Raw genomic sequence first — 19128 nt, 5'->3', positions numbered from 1 at the left:
CCCAAACACTTGGTTAAGATTTTCTGAATGGAAAAAAAAAACGCTCTATCCAATTTAGGAGCCACAATTTGTTTGTTTATTTTTCTTTGGGCAAACCCTTCTTCTAAAGTTGATTTCAACTATCAGTAAGATTATTATTATTATTGAGGATGATATCTCCCCTCCCAGAGAGAGAGAGAGAGAGAGAGAGAGAGAGAGAGAGAGAGAGAGAGAGGAGAATTGGTGGGGTATATAGATCGGTTAAGGCGATGCTGACGATGAGTATCGATTAAACAGCTAAACTCATGCAGACACGGGCGTAACACCACCACCACCACTACCATCATCATCATCATCATCATCATCATCAACAGATGGATTGGGGCGGCGGCCGAGAACTACTAGACATGTACACGCATGAATGTGTGTGTATGCAGGTCTACCTGGTCTTCTCACTTACACTGACTCCAAACCTCAATTCAATTCAATGAGAGAGAGAGAGAGAGAGAGAGAGAGAGAGAGAGAGAGAGAGAGAACTTCTTAACCATCCCTTTCTCTCCATAGGCTGCCACTTTCTACACATAGTCAAAAAAGACCGACCTCTACTAAAAAACAACAACAACCTGTTTTCAAAATTCTTTAGACTTTAACGACAGCCAAAAACTTTATAAGAAAAGTGGATATTCTGAGTGATAATATTGTTGAATATTTTAAAATGTATACTTCGTTAATATAGATATTTATTTACTATTATTTTTTTGTTTTTTTTTTGGGGGGGGGGGGGTACTGAGTTGTTGTTGTGTTTTGTTATTGACCACCTGAGTGTGAAAAAAGAAATGTTAAAACACCAACAGGCTGAGAGTATTATTAAAAAACAACTATTAATTAATAACTATTATTTAGAACAACTGCTTTTTGCTTACATACACGGAGAAGAAGAGATGCCCAAGACCGGCCGTCTTTTTGCTGCTGTGGTGTTGGTGGTCGTCGTACTTTTTGTTTGCCTTCTTTTGGCCATTTAGTAGCTAAAAAAGGTGGTGTTGGCGAGAGCTTGCTTTTTACTTGCCACTACTAGTTGTACCATCGGGGGGAGGAGGAGGAGGAGGAGAGGGAAGACAACCTACTGCTAGTAATATACGTGGTTGGTGTGAAACTAGTAGCTGGAACTACTTGAGGAGTGCGACTGTTGGTAGCCTTAGTGCGTGTTTGTATGTGCGTGCTGGCTACACCCCTCGCTTAGTGATTGCTGCCTTGCCCTGTAATGCGCGTCTACTCTCCCTCCTACCCCCTCTCTGTCTGTCTCTCTCTCTCTACAACAACGAAATATGCGGCGATGTGCAATGCACACTGTGCATTATTGGTGTCCAACTTATTTTTTCTGCTATTAGTCCTTATGCATTTTATTAGTAAGAAAATGACGGACACGCGTGAACGACATGCATTCATATCGTTTTAAACCTATACGCACATGCAACCAGCGATTCTTTATTGGAAAAAAAAAAAGGATCTCATCTGAGAATTTATAGTACTAAATTTAATTATTTGTTAAAGGCCAAAAACCATTATTCTAAAACCAAGTTGTTTTTAGCGATAAAACTAAAATATACATATTTTAAATATAATTCGGACTACTGTTCTCATATTAACAACGTTTCGATCGACGTAACCTCCGACTCTCTTCAGACAGAAACAATGTGAATATGGTAACCAAGATGAGAACATTAATCCGAATAATCCATTATTATCAATCCCCATCTAAAAAAAATTCCGAAACTGTTGTACCGGGCATCGACAAGTTTGTTGGTGCGTGGAAACTGAACGGATAAAACTCTTTCTTTCCCGTCACAGAAAACCAATGCAGGAGAGCGAGCATGACAAACGTGTTATGGTCTTGGGATTGATAAAAGAGTTTTAGTTAAAATTAAAGACATTGACAATTGATAAAAAAAAAAAAAGTTTGCATTTTTAGTCAATTCAAATTTTGGAAGTTCAGTTGTTGCGCGAATTTCATCTGTGGTAGTGCCAGTAGAGAGAGAAAAAAAGTGCTACTGTTAACAACAACCACATTGTCAGTAATTGTAACGTCACTAGTATGCGAGTATCACCACTACCACTACCAAGGGACTTGCACTTACTAGTAAAAAATGATAGTTGTCGGCGTAGTAGTACTTACTAGCAGTGCGTGCAGGAGAGAGAGAGAGAGAGAGAGAGAGAGAGAGAGAGAGAGAGAGAGAGAGAGAGATCAGTAGAACTAGTGGTTTGGTTAGTCACTGTAGTCAGTCACCAAAAACGAACCACGAATGCAGTTGAGAAAAAAAAACAAAAAAACGAACAAATACAAAACAAAAACATAGGCCAAGGCTTTAGATAGAAAAAAAAAACAAAAACAAAAACAAACAAAAAACGTAACATCACACGCACGCACACACACGAGTAAAGATGATAAAAGAAGATTATTAATAACATATCAGTCAGGCATTGAATGAGGTGGTAGATTTAGTATCATCGTCATTATCGTTGTCGTTGTCCGACCCTCCCACGTCTGTGTGTCTAGCGTGGCCCAGTTTAACCTTCGCATTGCACATGCTACGTGCTTAAAGCGCAAATTAAATCATGACGCGCCGAAAATAACAAGGAATTAGCAATGGCCTGGGAGAGGACGGTCGGTGGGGTACGCCTGTGAGGTCGATTGCATACATTTTGGACAAACAGGCGTAGAAGAGGAGGGAGAGGAAGAGGGATAGCCACGTGGAAGAAACGATGGTGTTAGAGGGTGGGGAATAGATTTCTTTTTTTAGCATCATTTCGGATTGTTTTGTTTTATTTGGCTGTTCCTTATTTCCCCTTCAGCGTCAAGTCACGACGAAGGCGACGCGGCAAAGGAATTTGTCACGATTTCTAGGAAGAGGTGGTGATATAGAATGTGTGTGTGTGTGTGTGTGTGTGTGTGTGTGTGTGTGTGTATCACGTTGAACCATCAATTTTCATGGATCACCAAAGTTAAGCAACCTAGCCTGTTCAGTACTTGAGTGACCACCTAGAAATACCCGTTTGGTGGTACCAGGTGATGGTAAAGTCACTTTATCTAATATTCTTGAGCAAAATCTCCTTTCCTCCTCCACCTCCTATGGGTGAAATAGTAGGGTAGACAGGACTGCTCCAATTTATGTTCTCAGTCTCCAGGATAAGATCAGTGTGTAATATCTGCCTAGTATTTAATTAAAAAAAAGAAATTGTATAATTTTTTTTAGCAAATATATAATTCAAAGTTTAATATCTGTTTTATTATCAGTCAGGAGAGAAATCCTTCTAGTTTGGGGCAATTTTTATTTTCGCATCCTTCAGAGGATCCTTTTTTAGGGAGAAAGAAAGTTAGATATTCTCTAAATAAAAGGAAAGTAAATCGGGGCTCCAAAAATCGGCTAACCCTAGAAAAACACTTTTAATTAATACTCTGTAAATCATATTGTCAATTGACTTAAGTGATGAGATGGTGATTGTGCAACCTAAACTTCACTAGGACCTTTTCATTGCCACGATACTTTTCCATGTGGTAGTTTTTGAGACAGAAAGTAAGCCAGTCTTTGTGTTGCTACAGTAAAACAAAGAAGGGGAAACTGCTGTACATTACCTCCACCATTTGTGTGTAATAATAAAACAAAAACGTTAGAAAGCAACCACTTGTTGTTTCCACATTCATCTTGACCTCATCCATTCCAAAGAATAAATGGAAAAGGTGGCTAAAACAAACAAACAAAAAAAAGCATAAAAAATTTACCAACTTGAATCAGTAGCAGACGATACCAAACATGACTACTGCTATCTAGTGGCTGCCACCACCACGACTAATCGAACAAAGATTGGTTTTAGTACGACTAAATATTACCTTTTTTGAACGATTTAAAGACACAGTCAAAGACATTAGCATAACGTAGACATCAGCCGATCAGAACGATTCTGAAAGAACCACTAACAACAACACGTGTGACAGAAATGGTAGCAGCAAGTTTCAAACAACGACACAAAAATAATCAATAAACGTTTTTTTGAGGAAAAGGTCTTATTTTCTTCTATCAATTTCTCATGTGCTACATGTAGCATAGTAGCATTAGAAAGCTCCAAGAGATACCTGGCCGTCATATGAAGGTTTCTTTTGTTTGTACCTGGAATGGCAATTATTCTCATTAGAGAGACGACTGCTCAAAGATTCAAGTCACAAATGAAAGAGGATCAAATATACAAATATTTATTTTCTTTTTTTTTTTGTTGACAGCTCAGTTTGTGCAATAAAGTGCATTGATGCCAATATGGTTAAACTTTCAATAATTTTTTTTTAACTAGCTGTTGAGTATGATTCCATATTTAATAGACATAAGGTTAATTTTTTTTAAATATGGAGGGTGTGTGTGTGTGTGTGTGTGTGTGTGTGTGTGTGTGTGAATAACCAATACCAGAAAAGATGAAATTTAGATAAATTACCCATCTTGCCTCTCCCCAACGTACATGTGTGTGTGTGTGTGTGTGTGTGGAAAGAAAGAAGCAGAAAAAAAAAACAACTAAAAACAGCTTAAGCTTAAGACATGAAGGTATCCTTTAATTGTGGGGATGGGAGAAGTGTGTTTTTATAATTTAATATTGCATGTGCGTTCAACAGTTACTATAATAACTCTGTTCCTCTGCACTGAAAATATATATTAAGATAAGTAGGAAAGAGACAGGAAGTAATTCTTTGATGAAACAAAATCATTCAGGTCCATCAACCCTCATTCATGAAACAATTTCATAAAAGAATTAATGGTGCTTATACAATTATTGACCTGTGCTGAAATAATAATATTATTTAGACATTCATTCTTAACAAAGGGAGAGGAAATTATTTGGTAACTATGCTGTACTTTCACCTATTAATTTAATAAAAAAGATATCGTCAAACTTAAATTCAACTTGAAAATACTATTTAAAAACAGTGTGGTTCAATAAGTGCACAAACACCAAATTAATATTTTCAGTTTTCAGAGAGAACCGTCATGCGGGGGGGGGGGGTGAATAAGACAAGATGGGCAGGGGGAAGTGTTGAAAGAATAAAACAGAAAAGAGAAAGAAAGATAAAATAAGAGAGAGGAAGAAAGAGAAATAAAATTGAGGCAAATAACGACAAAAAAAAAATAAGGACAGAAAGCTTTAACGATTTAGCAGAATATTTTATTTTTCTTATTTAAAAAAATTAAAAAATGGAAACCATAGGAGACACTTGTGATTTAAGCATAAATCTGCTTTTTCCAGATTAAAAACAAGCAGAATTCCACTAAAAGAATATTGATCTCCCCGAGTCAGATATAAACAAATGGTTATTAATTTTTTTGAAGTTTCCTATAAAAATCTGTTGAAATTTATTATTTTTATCAATTTACTTCATACTCACTTTAAAAACTGTTTACAAATACAAATTTTTTATTAAAGTTTTCTTTAAATAAAAAATTAAAATGAAATAAAAACAATGAAATACATTTTTGTATACGGTATAATCACGTTGACACACTGGTTCTTGTCAGATCACTGAAGATAAGCAAAGTTGAGCTTGGTTAGTACCAGATATTTGACCATTTGGGAATTCTAGGCGCTGTATGTGCTCTCGGCTTATCTCGGTATCATTTCCAGTCGTTCTGAACCCACACACACATACACATATATATATATATATACACACACACACACACACATATACACACACATATACACACACATATACACACACACACACACACACACACTCCACTTGTCACTGGTATTTAACAATGTCAACTCAGGAGAGGTGTGATTGGAGATTGCGCACCTCTTGCAACAAAAATTTCATGCGCAGGCACCTTTACGATGAGTATCCATAATCTGTCAAGACTCATTGAGCCTTTACATTTTTGTAACAATTCTAAAGAAAATGGAAATTCGTTTATTATTAAAATAAGACAGAAGAGTCTCTTGGGGCTAACTCAATTTTGTACTCTCCAGAAACCTTTCCTACATTTCCTGACCTTCCAATAGGGATCAGTGTTTGCTAAGGCCATTCTCTCAGATTTTGCTTCCTCATTTCAAAGAAAAGGGATAGATTCATTGTATATCGTCTGAGGCACACCCACTGAGGAATGCTAATAGGCTTGAATGTGGCTATTTTTATACTCTCTGAGAATATTTTCTTTAATTGTGGGGATATGAGAAATGGAATAATTTCCTATTCTATAAAGTCTAATTTTTCACATTATACATTGGGGTGAGTAAATCTCTCTCCTGGTCTTTCGACTGTGATCAGAATGTAATGCCTGTTCTGTCCTTTACGACTGGGGAAAGTCACCATCGTTAAGAACAAGTTTAAAGACAGATAACTCAAATAGATAATTTTCTAGTTAAGCAGATGGATCTAATTTTTTTAAGTTAATAAAAAAAGCAAATAAAAACATTGCTTAACTCCAAAAACTGCTGCACAGATGATGATGATCATGATGATAATCATCTATTGCAACCAGTCGACTCATAATGATTTAAGATGATTGCTGACCTTCCAATACTGTCATCATCATTTACTATAATAGCTCTCTTCCTCTCTACTGAAAATATATATTAAGATATAGTATAAATAAAATAATTACTTTTGGGGGCAAAATTGACTTTTGATAGGCCCATTACACTCATGTTATGCTAACCTTTTCCAATTTTTTAAAATTTGTCAGACTACCACACGGACTTAGGGTTAGTGATAACATTAAGGGCATGTGTATGTTTATGATTTAATATTGCACATGTATTTCTATGATTTAACATTCATTTACATTTTTTATGCTAACGTTTTATATTGACTATATAATAGATTGCTCAAAACCTTTAAATTTTTATTGACTGCTAAAAGTCAATTACATCTTTTTTTGTGTGAATGACTATTGGTGATCATTCTAAACCATTACTCTACCAGAATTACTGGCCATCCAACCCCAAATGCATGCATTTGCCTATCTGTTCTCTAGCAAGATTGCGAACACCTCACTGTACCAGTCTTTATGAGCCATGCCTTTTCGTTTTCGATATGGATCATAAATAGGTGACCATGTAGTAATTTTCATTCAGACATTTCTTAATCATGCATATAATGTCAATAAAGGACTATTTCTGACTCACCCTAATAGTTTTCTTTTTACCAATGATTAATTACTTATGAAGACCAAAAGCCACTTGAGGATAACGATGAGGATGGATTGATTATTAGTTGAATGATGAAGAATATTATAAGAGGAATCTAAATGATAAATGGAATGAATAAAGTTTAATTACCCACGACAGTTTATGACAAGTATTTTTTAATACTGACTTTGAAGATGACCATATGGCAGTCTGCAGGGAAGCAGTCACATGTTAATATGTTTCACAGATGAGAAGTATTAGAATAAGGTATAAAGCTCTAGCAGTACTTTTTCTTAAGTATTTTTATACTAAAACAAAAGTCAAAATAAATTGTTTAGGAATAATGCCAAAACCTATTTCATCTATCTTCTATAAATATAAAAGCGAAAATGTGTGAATGTATGTATGTTTGTATGTTGTATGTATGTATGTGTGTTTGTGTGTCTGCTAAAAACTTTCGACAGACAGAACAAAAATTTTCACAAACTCGGTATCATATTGAAGCTCCATCCTTCGCCTGAAAAATATTGAAAAATTCGCCAAAAATGTTAATTTTTTCACCCTGAAATCGACAATTTTCTACAGGATGGGGGTGGGGGTGGGTCAACAAAAACAGTCCTCTCATGACGACGACCGGTTCTACGCATGCATCAGATGATGTCATGACCTGATTTAGTTTAAATAGTTGAAGAACTGACTAAATTTCATGTACGTCATGTTAGCTCAGTTGGTTACCGCATTGGTTCATTATCTAAACGTTTTGGGTTCGAATCATGGTGTGAGATTTTTTTTTTTTTCGATTTTTTAAATTTAAATATTGAAGCAGGGTTATTTAAGCCATTTTTCACGTAACGTTCGTTTTTCTGGGTTTTTTTTTACTTCGCTTATTCTTAGGTTTTAATTAACACCCACGACCGACCACACGGACCCAAAAACACCCGGGTACCCACCGATTTTTTAAATTTTAATATCGAAACAAGCTTATTTAAGCCATTTTTCACATGTTTTTTTATGGTTTTTAGTTTTAATGTTCGTTTTTCTGTTTTCTTTTTTCGATTTTTACATTTAACATCGTTCGTTTGCCTTACGTTAGTGTTTTTTGTGTTTTTTTTTCCAATGTTTTAATTACCCCCCACCCCTGGGTACTCCCTGCTTTCTGGTTTTTTTTTTACTTCGCTTATTCTTACGTCCCCCCCCCCCAGCTAAGCAGGGTTTTTTAACGTTTGTTTTTCTAGGGTTTTTTACTTCACTTATTCTTAGGTTTTCATTAACACCTCCACCTCAGTCCAGCCACACACACACACACACACCGAAAAACACCCGGGCAATGCCGGGTACCCCTCGCTAGTCTTCTTCTATATATATAAAAGCGAAGATGTGTGTATGTATGTTCGCTTTTTGTGTATGTCCAAGAAAAGCTTTTTTCAGAGAAGCGGTCGGTCGGCTCACAACTTCTTCAAACTTTTTATATCACATAGAAATTATAATATCTCAGAGTTAACAACGGAGCTCGCCTGTCTATTTAATTTGCTCGACTTCGGGAAGATAAATATTAAACATTTGTCGCTCGCCGCATGTGGATTAGTCTTTTTTCTATAATAAACCGACACTAATTCTGGCGGTATTTTCCGTCTATCGGCAGAAATGTCCGAAAGCAATCAGCTTTTCATCAATGTGGATATATTTTCCTTATATCAAACAATTGCTATTCAATTTGGACAAGGGGAGCTGGTTCCCCTTCTCCCCACACCAACATCTTGGGAAAATAAAAATAAAAAGCGTTCCCGTAGTAAATGAAATACTATCCCGCAGTCAAAGTTGACCTCATTAAGTCATTAAAACGTGCACCTGCAAAATCTAAGTAATTAAATAAATTCAAACGTGTTTCCCTTAGTATCGCGCGGTGGCCCAATGGTTAACGTCGCACGTTTTTTTTTCACACTTTAATTTCCAACTTTGCCCCAAGGGTTCGGGTTCGATCCTCATACTCACCTACCAAAACTTTTTTTTTTTTTAAATTTTACCCCCCCCCCAAGTTTTGATTTACCTCCAAACACCCGGGCAATTCCGGGTACCCCCCCCCCCAGTCTATATATATAAAAGCGAAAATGTGTGTATGTATGTTCGCTCGCCTGTCTATTTAATTTGCTCGACTTCGGGAAGATAAATATTCAACATTTGTCGCTCGCCGCATGTGGATCAGTCTTTTTCCTATAATAAAAGCGACACTAATTCTGGCAGTAAAAATAAAAATAAAAAAAGCGTTCCCGTAGTAAATGAAATACTATCCCGCAGTCAAAGTTGACCTCATTAAGTCATTAAAACATGCACCTGCCAAATCTAAGTAATTAAATAAATTCAAACGTGTTTCCCTTAGTATCGCGCAGTGGTCCAATGGTTAACGTTGCACGTTTTTTTCACACTTTAATTTCCAACTTCGCCTCAAGGGTTCGGGTTCGATCCTCATACTCACCTTTTTATTTTATTTTACCCCCCCCCCTCGAAGTTTTGATTTACCCAAAACCACACACACCTCCAAACAATCGGGCAACGCCGGGTACTCCTCGCTAGTCTTCTATATAATAAAGTAAACAAGATTTTCTCCTGAACTTCAGTCACATTAGGAAAATAATCAATTAGGCCATATGCCAATTTTTCCACTCACCACACCTATGACACTCCCTAAAGCATGTTTCACGAAAATATTCTTACATTTTTATACTTACAAATATTAAATTTATTCCTCTGTGTTTGCTTCTCTCAAATACGTCTTCTAAAAAGACAGTACCCCCCCCACACACACACACTCTTTACAAATTTTATATTCCCATGGAACTCAGAAGAGTCCTTTTTTAATACAAGAGAAATTACTTTGCAACACCAAAATTATTTATTTTGACTTCCTTAAAATTTTCTACATAATGTACTGACCTCCAAATAATCGTTCCTTAACAAAGAACACAGGAATACCAGAATTCAAGCTCGACTGTTGGGAATGCTAAGTAATTTTTGTTCATTCGAACAATCATTCATTCTTTTCAGATTACATTACATGTCATATTATTACAAAGCAGTTAAATCAGAATAAATCATCTTTTCTTAATCATAAATCTTCTTCAACATTACAATTTAAACCATGTCTTTATTTAAGTATACTTTACTAAGTTTATTTTGAAACAAACATCTTCCATTAAAAATTTGTTCAATTTGCACTGTTGGTTTTTTTCTTGTATTCATTTTACATTTATTAAATTTTATCCAACTAGATTTACTCTCTCAAAAACGTAATCCCCCACAAAGGAAATAGCAAATACTTTCACTCCTTATCAAGTCCTCGTACTTTCTTCATTTCATCATGAGAAAATTCTTAACAGGTATCATTATTTTTTATAGCAACGCTTACAGAAGTTCATAAATAAAATAAACAGACATATCAAGACCTTCACATTTCCTTACACTGTTATATATAAAGTTACTATAGTAAACAAACTCTTCATAATCTATATAGCTATAAAAGTGAAAATGTGTCTATGAAGACACTGCTAAACCTATATGCTCAACAGATTTTTGATCTACAGACTTGAAATTGGGTGTATAGGGTATTCAGACACGTGGAAAACTTTATAGTCAGTTTTCATCCAGAAAAAATGCTGCTAAGGGGTCAAAATTGAAAAATTGGTACTGGGGGGGGGGGTTATTGGATTTTTATCTGTTTGACAACTGTTTCATAAGGTTTGAAAACACTTTTTAAAGTCGTGTCAAGCTAATGGTTATTGTACTTGACTTACTGTCTTTAGGTTTTGTTTTTGATCTCAGCTTGAATATATTTTACTAACAAGAAGTGAACTGTTTAGAAAAACAATACTCGCATGCACATGTGTCAGTTTCTTTGCCTTTTTGTACTTCATTTGTTTTTAAAGGAATTTAATGTTACATTTAATACTGGGCAAATCTTTACATTTCATTCAGATAAATATGATAAATATACATTTACTGCATAAATACACACAATATATAATTAAAGCATTTTCTTAAACTATTATCAAACCATCTATAATGTAAACGGCAAAATGTGTGTATGTGTTTGCATTTCTTGCAAAAACTTTTAATAGACACGTTGGAATGTGACCAAATCAATATCGTTTTAAAGCTCAGTCTCTTGGACAACAAATATCGAAAATTCACCCTAAACTGGACATTTTTCTACAAGAAGGGGTCTTTTTTTATCAACATCTTTGCAAGTCATCAACTCCGTTAGATAGACTACCCTTAATTCCAATGCTCACGACTTCCAGTTTCGCGATGGAGGCATCAGCTAAGATAGTTATTTTTTCACCTTCTTTTCCTCCTTTGTGTGATGCATACTTTTTTTTTTTTTTAACACCTCTCTCCACGTTTGGGGTTCCTTACTAAACCACCTCTAGACACCTGGGCAATGGTGGGTACCCCCCCTAGTTTTATTATAAAACACTACAAACATTATTTCAAATTATTATTGTATTTATAGTCATCTATACATCTTTTTTTTTTTTAATTCACATACAAGCTTAAAAATTTATGAGCAAATGAATTCCTTCAAAATATGTTTGACTTTACTAGCATAAAATCAAACAAACAGACCCACATTTATGTTAACATCAATATATTTTGACACTTTATAGAACATGCCAATATATTTTGACACTTTACAGAACATGCCAATATATTTTGACACTTTACAGAATATGCCAATGTAGAAAGCTTTTATCACCATCTTAACTATTCAGTACTTAATCATCTTTCCCCGGGATGTGCCGATTTAGAAAGCCATTATCACTATGTTAACTATTCTGTACTTAATCGCCTTTCCAAAATAATCTCAATTTTTCCTTTACCACTAGTTTCAATAGTAAATTAACCAAACACTTGTAAAACAAATCTTTCCTTCTCAGCACTTACTAAAGCATATGTTGCAAAACTAACTAAATGCTTCTCTCAAATATATATTTTCATACAGAAGGTAGCAAACACTTTCACTCTCTACCTATTAAGTCCTTCCATTTGCCTTCCAAAAGATTCATAACAGGTATCATTATTTCTATATACAAGTACCTTGAAACTATTACAATAGCATTACTATATATACATTTAGAGCATTAAACAGACAATATTACATTTCTTCCAACTACTAAAAAACATTTACCTATACAAATCTACATTATAATTCTCTTAGTCTAAATATAAGTTCTACTTTTTCTCAGAAACTACTAGACCCACCTGACTGAAATTTTGTACTCTCTGAAGCAAGTAAGAGTGCTCTGAATACTCTTCTGATAAAGAGGAAAGAATTGCTGTTTTCTGGGTCAGAATCTATTCCATCTAACATTTAGCATTGTCAAGGTTTTGCGCTTGAAGAAGTATTGTTTTTTTAGCTCCTTACATCAAGTGGCTTCAAGCTTTGTCTAGAGCGATTTTCATTCTAAAAAGTTCTCCATTTCAGAACTGGAGTAAACATTTGTGAAGAGCTTGTTAAAGCACGGAGCTTCCTCAAGGAAAGAACCGTTCATTTCAACTGAGACAAAACAAGGAATTGAATATTAGCTTTGAACAGAGAAAAGCTTGGTTCTAAAGGGGTTAAAAGGTAGCAAGCTACGTTTTAACTCATTGCACTATTTGCTCCAGATCAGAGAGGAGATTACTGGCAAGGTTTTCATAATCAGTGCTTTTCAAAGTGCTGTTATAGACAGTTGTGTCATCCGCATACATGTCAAAAAAATTATCTCGGAATATTACTTGGAAGATCATTGAATGGAGATTAAGAACAGAGTTGACTCAGATTCGATCCTTGAGGCACACCATCATTAATTTCATGTGCTTCAGATTTCAATTGATCAACAATTATTTTCACTTGCTACAATTTCAAGCCTATCAGATAGAAAGGATTTGATAGCCTAGATGACGTTTTTCCAAATATTCCATTGCTTCAGTTATAATTACTTTAATGTAAGTCTTAATCCCTTGATTTCATATAATTTCGTAAATTTATTTACTTAGCATCTGTAGTATATACTAAATGAAAGATAAGGAATAAAAATTATATATAAATTTATTATATCATCAGAATAATAAGGAAAGGTAAACGGGGAAAATTAAGAAGAAAAAAAAAAAAAAAAAAGGAACCGCTTTAGACCATGGCATTTCAAAGCTAAATACTTCTCTTACTTAAAATATTAAAAGTAGGTACACTATATATTGCACCTACTTTTAATATTTTAAATGTTTAATTATTTTTTACCATATTATCCTTTCCCTTCATTCTCATTTCATATCTAAATGTTATTAAGCCAGTTTTTACCTATATTTGCATTTTGTATAATTCTGGTCATTCTCTTCTGATGAGAAGCATTTAGCTTCAAAATTCTATGGCCTAAAGAGGTTTCTTTTTTTTTCTTAATTTTCCCCCTTTTACTTTTCCTTATTGATAATGTATGTTTGCTTTTCTTAATAGTGTTGAGCTTTTATCTTGATAAGTTTTGCTCTGTTAATATAACTGTGTGTGTGTGTGTGTGTGTATATATATATATATATATATATATATATATATATATATATATATATATATATATATATATAAAAGAATACTGGTTCAAGGACAGGTAAAACAATTTCTCCAAACATAGCAGTTTAGCATGACTTTTATATCACCTTACAAAGAATGATACTAAATATTATATTTAAAATCCTTATTTAAATTTGGAGCAAAGTCCATGACATAATTATATTTCAAGAAAATGTATAAAAAGCTTAATGGGCCTTAAGAAATTGAAATGCAGAGAATTTTGTTTAATTGTGTTTAATGACTGGATTAAATTTAATGTACATCTGAAATATCTGAAAGTTTGTATTTTATTTTTTAACCCCAGTATTAAATTTAATGTTAAATTCCTTAAAAAAAAAACAAAAAAAAACGAAATAAATAAAAAATAAAAGAAATTAAAACTTAAAACATGTGCATGAAAGTATGTTTTTTTCTACACAGTTCATTTCTTGTAAGTAAAAAAAAGAATATTTAAGCTGAGATCAAAATCAACACCTACACAGAGAGTCAAGTATAACCTTTAGGTCAGCTTGTCACGATCTGTAAGTGTTTTCAAACCTACTTATTCTTAACATAAAGAAGCTTTGATCAGAAAGAAAAGACCTAATGATGTCAAGAACCTCATCATTAATACTACAACTCTGAAGTTTATGTAGAAGACCAGAATGTTCTGTTGAACATCTTCAAAATGTCAAGCGCAATAGACATACCTTCTCCTACTCATAAACTGACAGATCTGCTCACATAATAACTTTTGTATAATTATATTTTCTAAATAAAAATTCTCTCATGAGATGTAAGCTTATAATGCCTCTATCTGTTATACTGTTTTTCTAAATTGTTGCATTTTATTTTATTGCTTACTGATGTTGTAATTATTCTTTTCTACTTTTACTTTTTCAGTCATTTAAAAACTCAGTTATTATTGACAAATGATTATTTTATCAAAAAGAAACTAGAAAAGAAAATATTTGTAAAGATCTTAAAATATTTTATAAAAGAAATAACCTAGTAAATTTGGTGGAACCATACTCCATAATCCTAAGTCTGGGTGGCACTTCACCACCTTCAAAACATATCTTTTAATCCTACCCCAACCCTACTAATAACCCTAAGTCTGGGTGGCCACACTCTCAAACTGTAACCCTATCACTAACCCTAAGTCCAGATGGTAACACCCTTCCCTCCTAAAAAAAATAATACTCCCTTATAAACATAATTACTTACCCTCCTATTAACCCTAAGTCTAAAAGGAAAAACACCAACCAAAACTCCTGCAATCATACCACTAACTCTAAGTCTAGGTCACAAAAGTCTCCCTCCTTCCTAAAATAAACAATAAAAAAAATAGTTACATGTTGTTTAAACACTATCTGGTTGAAAAATGAGTGATCATTTTACGTTGAATTAATCAATCTTACATTTTACATTGTTGTTTTCTTTTTCCACTTTTTAAAATAATCACCTAATCGACTAAAAAGTAGAATCTCATTTATTTTGTTGCTAATAGAAAAAAAAAAAAAAATGAATGAATGAATAAACAATAACTATTTAAAAATTAAAATACAAACAATGTAAATAAATCAATAAGTTTTTTTTTTTTTTTTTTTTTTTTTTTTTGCTTTTTGTTTCTGGCACCCAAGTTTAATTTTGTGTGACCGCCCTTCGGCTGCTTAGCTGGTTACCAACATTTACCTAGAAAATATTGGCAGTCATTGCAGCTGATCTATATAAATCAAGATAACGTCTTTAACTAGAAAATTGTGAACGAGTTATCATTCTTCCATAGCTAGACTTGTGTAAGATAGCGACTACATTTTTCTGTTCCAGTTTTGATTTTGATGGTTCACATGAACAGTGAAGATTGCCATAACTTTCTGTTTTAATGTTATTTTGGCATGTGTGAAGTTTAATATTTAGCAAATTTAAAAAATTATTTGTAACATGGGGAAACAGGGGAGACATCTTAAACTTTTACCTTGCCATGGATGGAACTCTCCTAAAATTGTTTATTACCTCAACCAGGGGTTGGTTTTAATACAACAACAACAATGGTACTTGTACAGTTTAACATTCCCCAGTAATTAATTTGCCGGGAATGTTAAACTGTACAAGCACTGTTGTTATTATTATTATCATATTAAAACCAAAACATGGTTCAAGTAATAAACAATTGTTTGGGAGTAATATCGAAACGATGCGGGAACCTGTTTCACTCTAAATAATTTGTTTCATCGAATAGACCAGCGTATTTAGATTTATTTGTGCTTTCCGAAATCAAAAAAACACAATATTTCCGGTAGTTACGGACCGTGCTAAAATAATAATCTTATTATTTAGAAACCCATTTTTAACATGGGGAGGGGGAGGGTGTTTTGTAACTTTTTTGTGCTTTCACCTGACAATTTAGGGTAAATTTTTACTTTTCACCTTAACAATCACCTTTTAAATTACGACCTGCAAATGAATATCGCATTTAAATTTTCCAGATATTAAGTAATGGATTTCCTTATGTTATCACTGGTGGCCATTTGGCGCATGTATGGAAGTGGTACCCTCCTCTGTATATTTTTTATTTTTGTCTTTTTAAAAAAAATTTTTCATTTCATTATCGAATGGAAACTAGTCTACCAGATTATCAAAAAGTATTTTTTAAGTCAATATCTCTCATGTTGACAAGAAAGTTCTTGTAGTTTTTAACTTTCAAATTCAGATGAACATATCTCAGCTCAAACAATAATTTATAGATCGAAATAAGCACTATCAAAATTAACACACTTTTGTCAGCGCAAAACAAGTGTATTTATGCCAGTAACGTAAAAATCTTGCGTTCTGGTGTCACTGAAGGCATTTTTGATATCGTTTAGGTTTTTGAAGCATTTATCACACAGAAAGTTGAGGTGCTTGAAAAAGTGGTAGTCGATAGGTGAGAAGTCTGAAGAGTATGGCAGATGAGGGAGTTTTGCAGTCCAACTTCTGCAGGGTCAGTTTAGCCATGTGTGGTTGGGCATTGTCAGGCATATTTTTAATGCGCACGCACAAAAATATGCGCACACTTGCACATACAAAAACGGCCACCACTTATAACATAAGGAATTACATTGCTTAACTACTTGTTATCGGCAAATTTAAATGCGATATTCGTTTTCAGCATACCCGAAAACCTGTGCAAGTCATCATTTTAAAAGTGATTGTTAAGGTGAAAAGAAAGTTAAGGTAAATTTTCAGATTAGGTCCACCTCCACAATTGTCTTTTAAATGACAACTTTTATAGGTTTTCAACTATGCTGAATACGAAAATCGCAATGAAATTTTGCAGAAATAAATACTTATCGAGATATAAAATGTTATATTATGATTGTATTCTTTGGCGGCCATCTTTTTTACGCGCGTGCACTGTCAGTCATAGATGACTAGATTTGTTTATGGCGCGTGCGCGCGTAAAAATGTGGCCGCAAAAGAATACAATGTAAAATACAATTTTTTATATCTCAATAACTACTTATTTCTACAAAATTTCGATGCGATATTCGTATTCAGCATAGTCGAAAACCTTAACAAGTTGTCATTTAAAAGAAAATTGTGGAGGTGGACCTAATCTAAAAAAATACCAAAGTTAAAATTTACCGTTAAAATTTACCGTAAAAATTGAATTCAACTTGAAAAAATCCTATCTTAAAAATTGCGCGGTACCATATTTCTGCACGCGCCCGTCATTCATATCATAATCGAATATGTAATTAATTGCTCCTATAATTATCTCAGTATATTTTCAAACAACAACAAAAAAAAGAAAGAAAAGAAAACGTTGAGTTCAAAGGATGCTACTAATTGTCTATGTAAAAAGTTTTAATTTGTTCACCAAACTTTTCAGGAAAACTTTTTAAAGTTTGAACACATGTTAAACGGAGTGATCTCCCTTGTAGAAGGAGAGCTCTCTATGCAATCTATTTCTGTCGTCTTATCTCTAGACACGCGCCCTTCCACCCATACACCCACTGTCTGTCTGAACTATACATTTATCTTTTATCAAACCCAGGCTCCTCTCTCAACATTCCATCACGTGAAAGGAAATCCTAGAATGTATTTTATAATTTATTTTAAAATATAGAATAATCTCAGAATCCCGGTCTCTCTAAAGGAAAATCAAACAGTGATTTGACTGACTACTGCTGAGAGGAAGGGACCGGGGCCGGAGCCGGAGCGGAGCGAGCAGTAATGTGACTTCTAGGGTATATGTCAACAAATAAGACTAAGATCAACTAAATAAAATTAAATGTCATTCTAATTTCTATATCAGGAAAGGGGTTAATCAACGGGGTAGGGGTTGTAAGAAAAAGGCAATGCTAAAAAGAAAACTAAAATAAAATAATAAACGTCCGTGTGCGGCGGCTGATTGACCGCAAGCCAAAGGACTTATACGAGAGTGAAGTATCGTTCAGATCGATGCTGAGAGGCTATAATTCCAGGCATTACCTCCTTCCTAAGGAGGAGGGATTTTCTGCCAGTTGTCTGGAGCGCCCTTGAGGGAGAATGCTGACGGATCCGATCAAGATTATTATTTTATAAACATCCAACGTGGGCCCCTTTTTAATTGTGGTGGAGGTGGAAACTGACCACATGTCTCACCTTGCTGCAATGGAGGGGGGGAGGTAGGTAAATAAGCTGATTGATGTTGACTGATGCAATGCATGCATAGCGCACGGTTTCTTCCATTCACAATGTTACGTCACTAAACAAAAATACACCTTCGACAGGGTTTTTATCTCCAACACTGATATTCAGTTTTTTGTTTTTTTTTTCATATAAAGATTTGTAATGCGACAATGCGTATATCGGGTGTATTTACTATTATTTTGTACTAGTGCTTTACTCTACTCACCATTGAAATGCTGGGGTTTGAGCTGTTTTCGTCTGGACATTTTATATAAGACTACTGGGACGGTTGTTGCTGTTTTGAAGGTCCATGATTGTTGTTGGCTTGTGGGCGGCGACTGTCGAAGCAGGTCGTATTCTTTAGAGGTACAGAACGGCTCCAGATACACCAGAATGAGAAGAAATAAAGGAGTGTGCCGAAATGCCAACTTCCTTTTCCTGAGCCGTCCATGTTGAACGCAGCACTCTGGGATACACACGCACGCGCACATGCACAACACCCACCATTATACGCGCACCGAGATATGCTCACCCATCCCCAACTCGTCCCCTGACTCTGCAATTACTAACTTTAACAGCAACAATCCATCTGCCTGTCTATCTAACCAACCGAGGTGTCAACTCACATGCCTCCAGCTTCACCATTCATTGATTGGCGATTTTTATTTTCTCGTACGAAGGGCATATAAAATAAGAAGTCCAATAAAAGGCCAATAGTTAATTGTCAGAGGTAGATTTCAAATGCAGGT

General features: G+C 34.4%; 1 protein-coding gene across 11 annotated transcripts in view; it reads right to left on the bottom strand.

The window, feature by feature from the left end:
* The window catches only part of LOC145297628 (uncharacterized), a 187892-nt gene extending 169007 nt beyond the window's left edge, over positions 1-18885 (bottom strand). For 4 of the 11 annotated variants that reach the window (XM_080143714.1, XM_080143716.1, XM_080143715.1 and 1 more), the window contains exon 1: positions 18606-18885. In XM_080143714.1, the coding sequence (XP_079999840.1) occupies positions 18606-18870 (265 nt within the window). In that variant the 5' untranslated portion in view covers positions 18871-18885. Of the gene's footprint in view, positions 1-902; positions 1245-18605 lie in introns of those variants that run through there. The other 7 variants (XM_080143724.1, XM_080143719.1, XM_080143722.1 and 4 more) reach the window with 7 other exon arrangements.
* Positions 18886-19128: the final 243 nt, after the last annotated feature.

The sequence above is a fragment of the Euprymna scolopes genome, chromosome 18, assembly GCF_053919585.1.
Source record: "Euprymna scolopes isolate OS-2025 chromosome 18, ASM5391958v1, whole genome shotgun sequence".
NCBI lineage: Eukaryota > Metazoa > Mollusca > Cephalopoda > Sepiida > Sepiolidae > Euprymna > Euprymna scolopes.
This window is presented reverse-complemented; position numbering and strand designations above follow the sequence as displayed.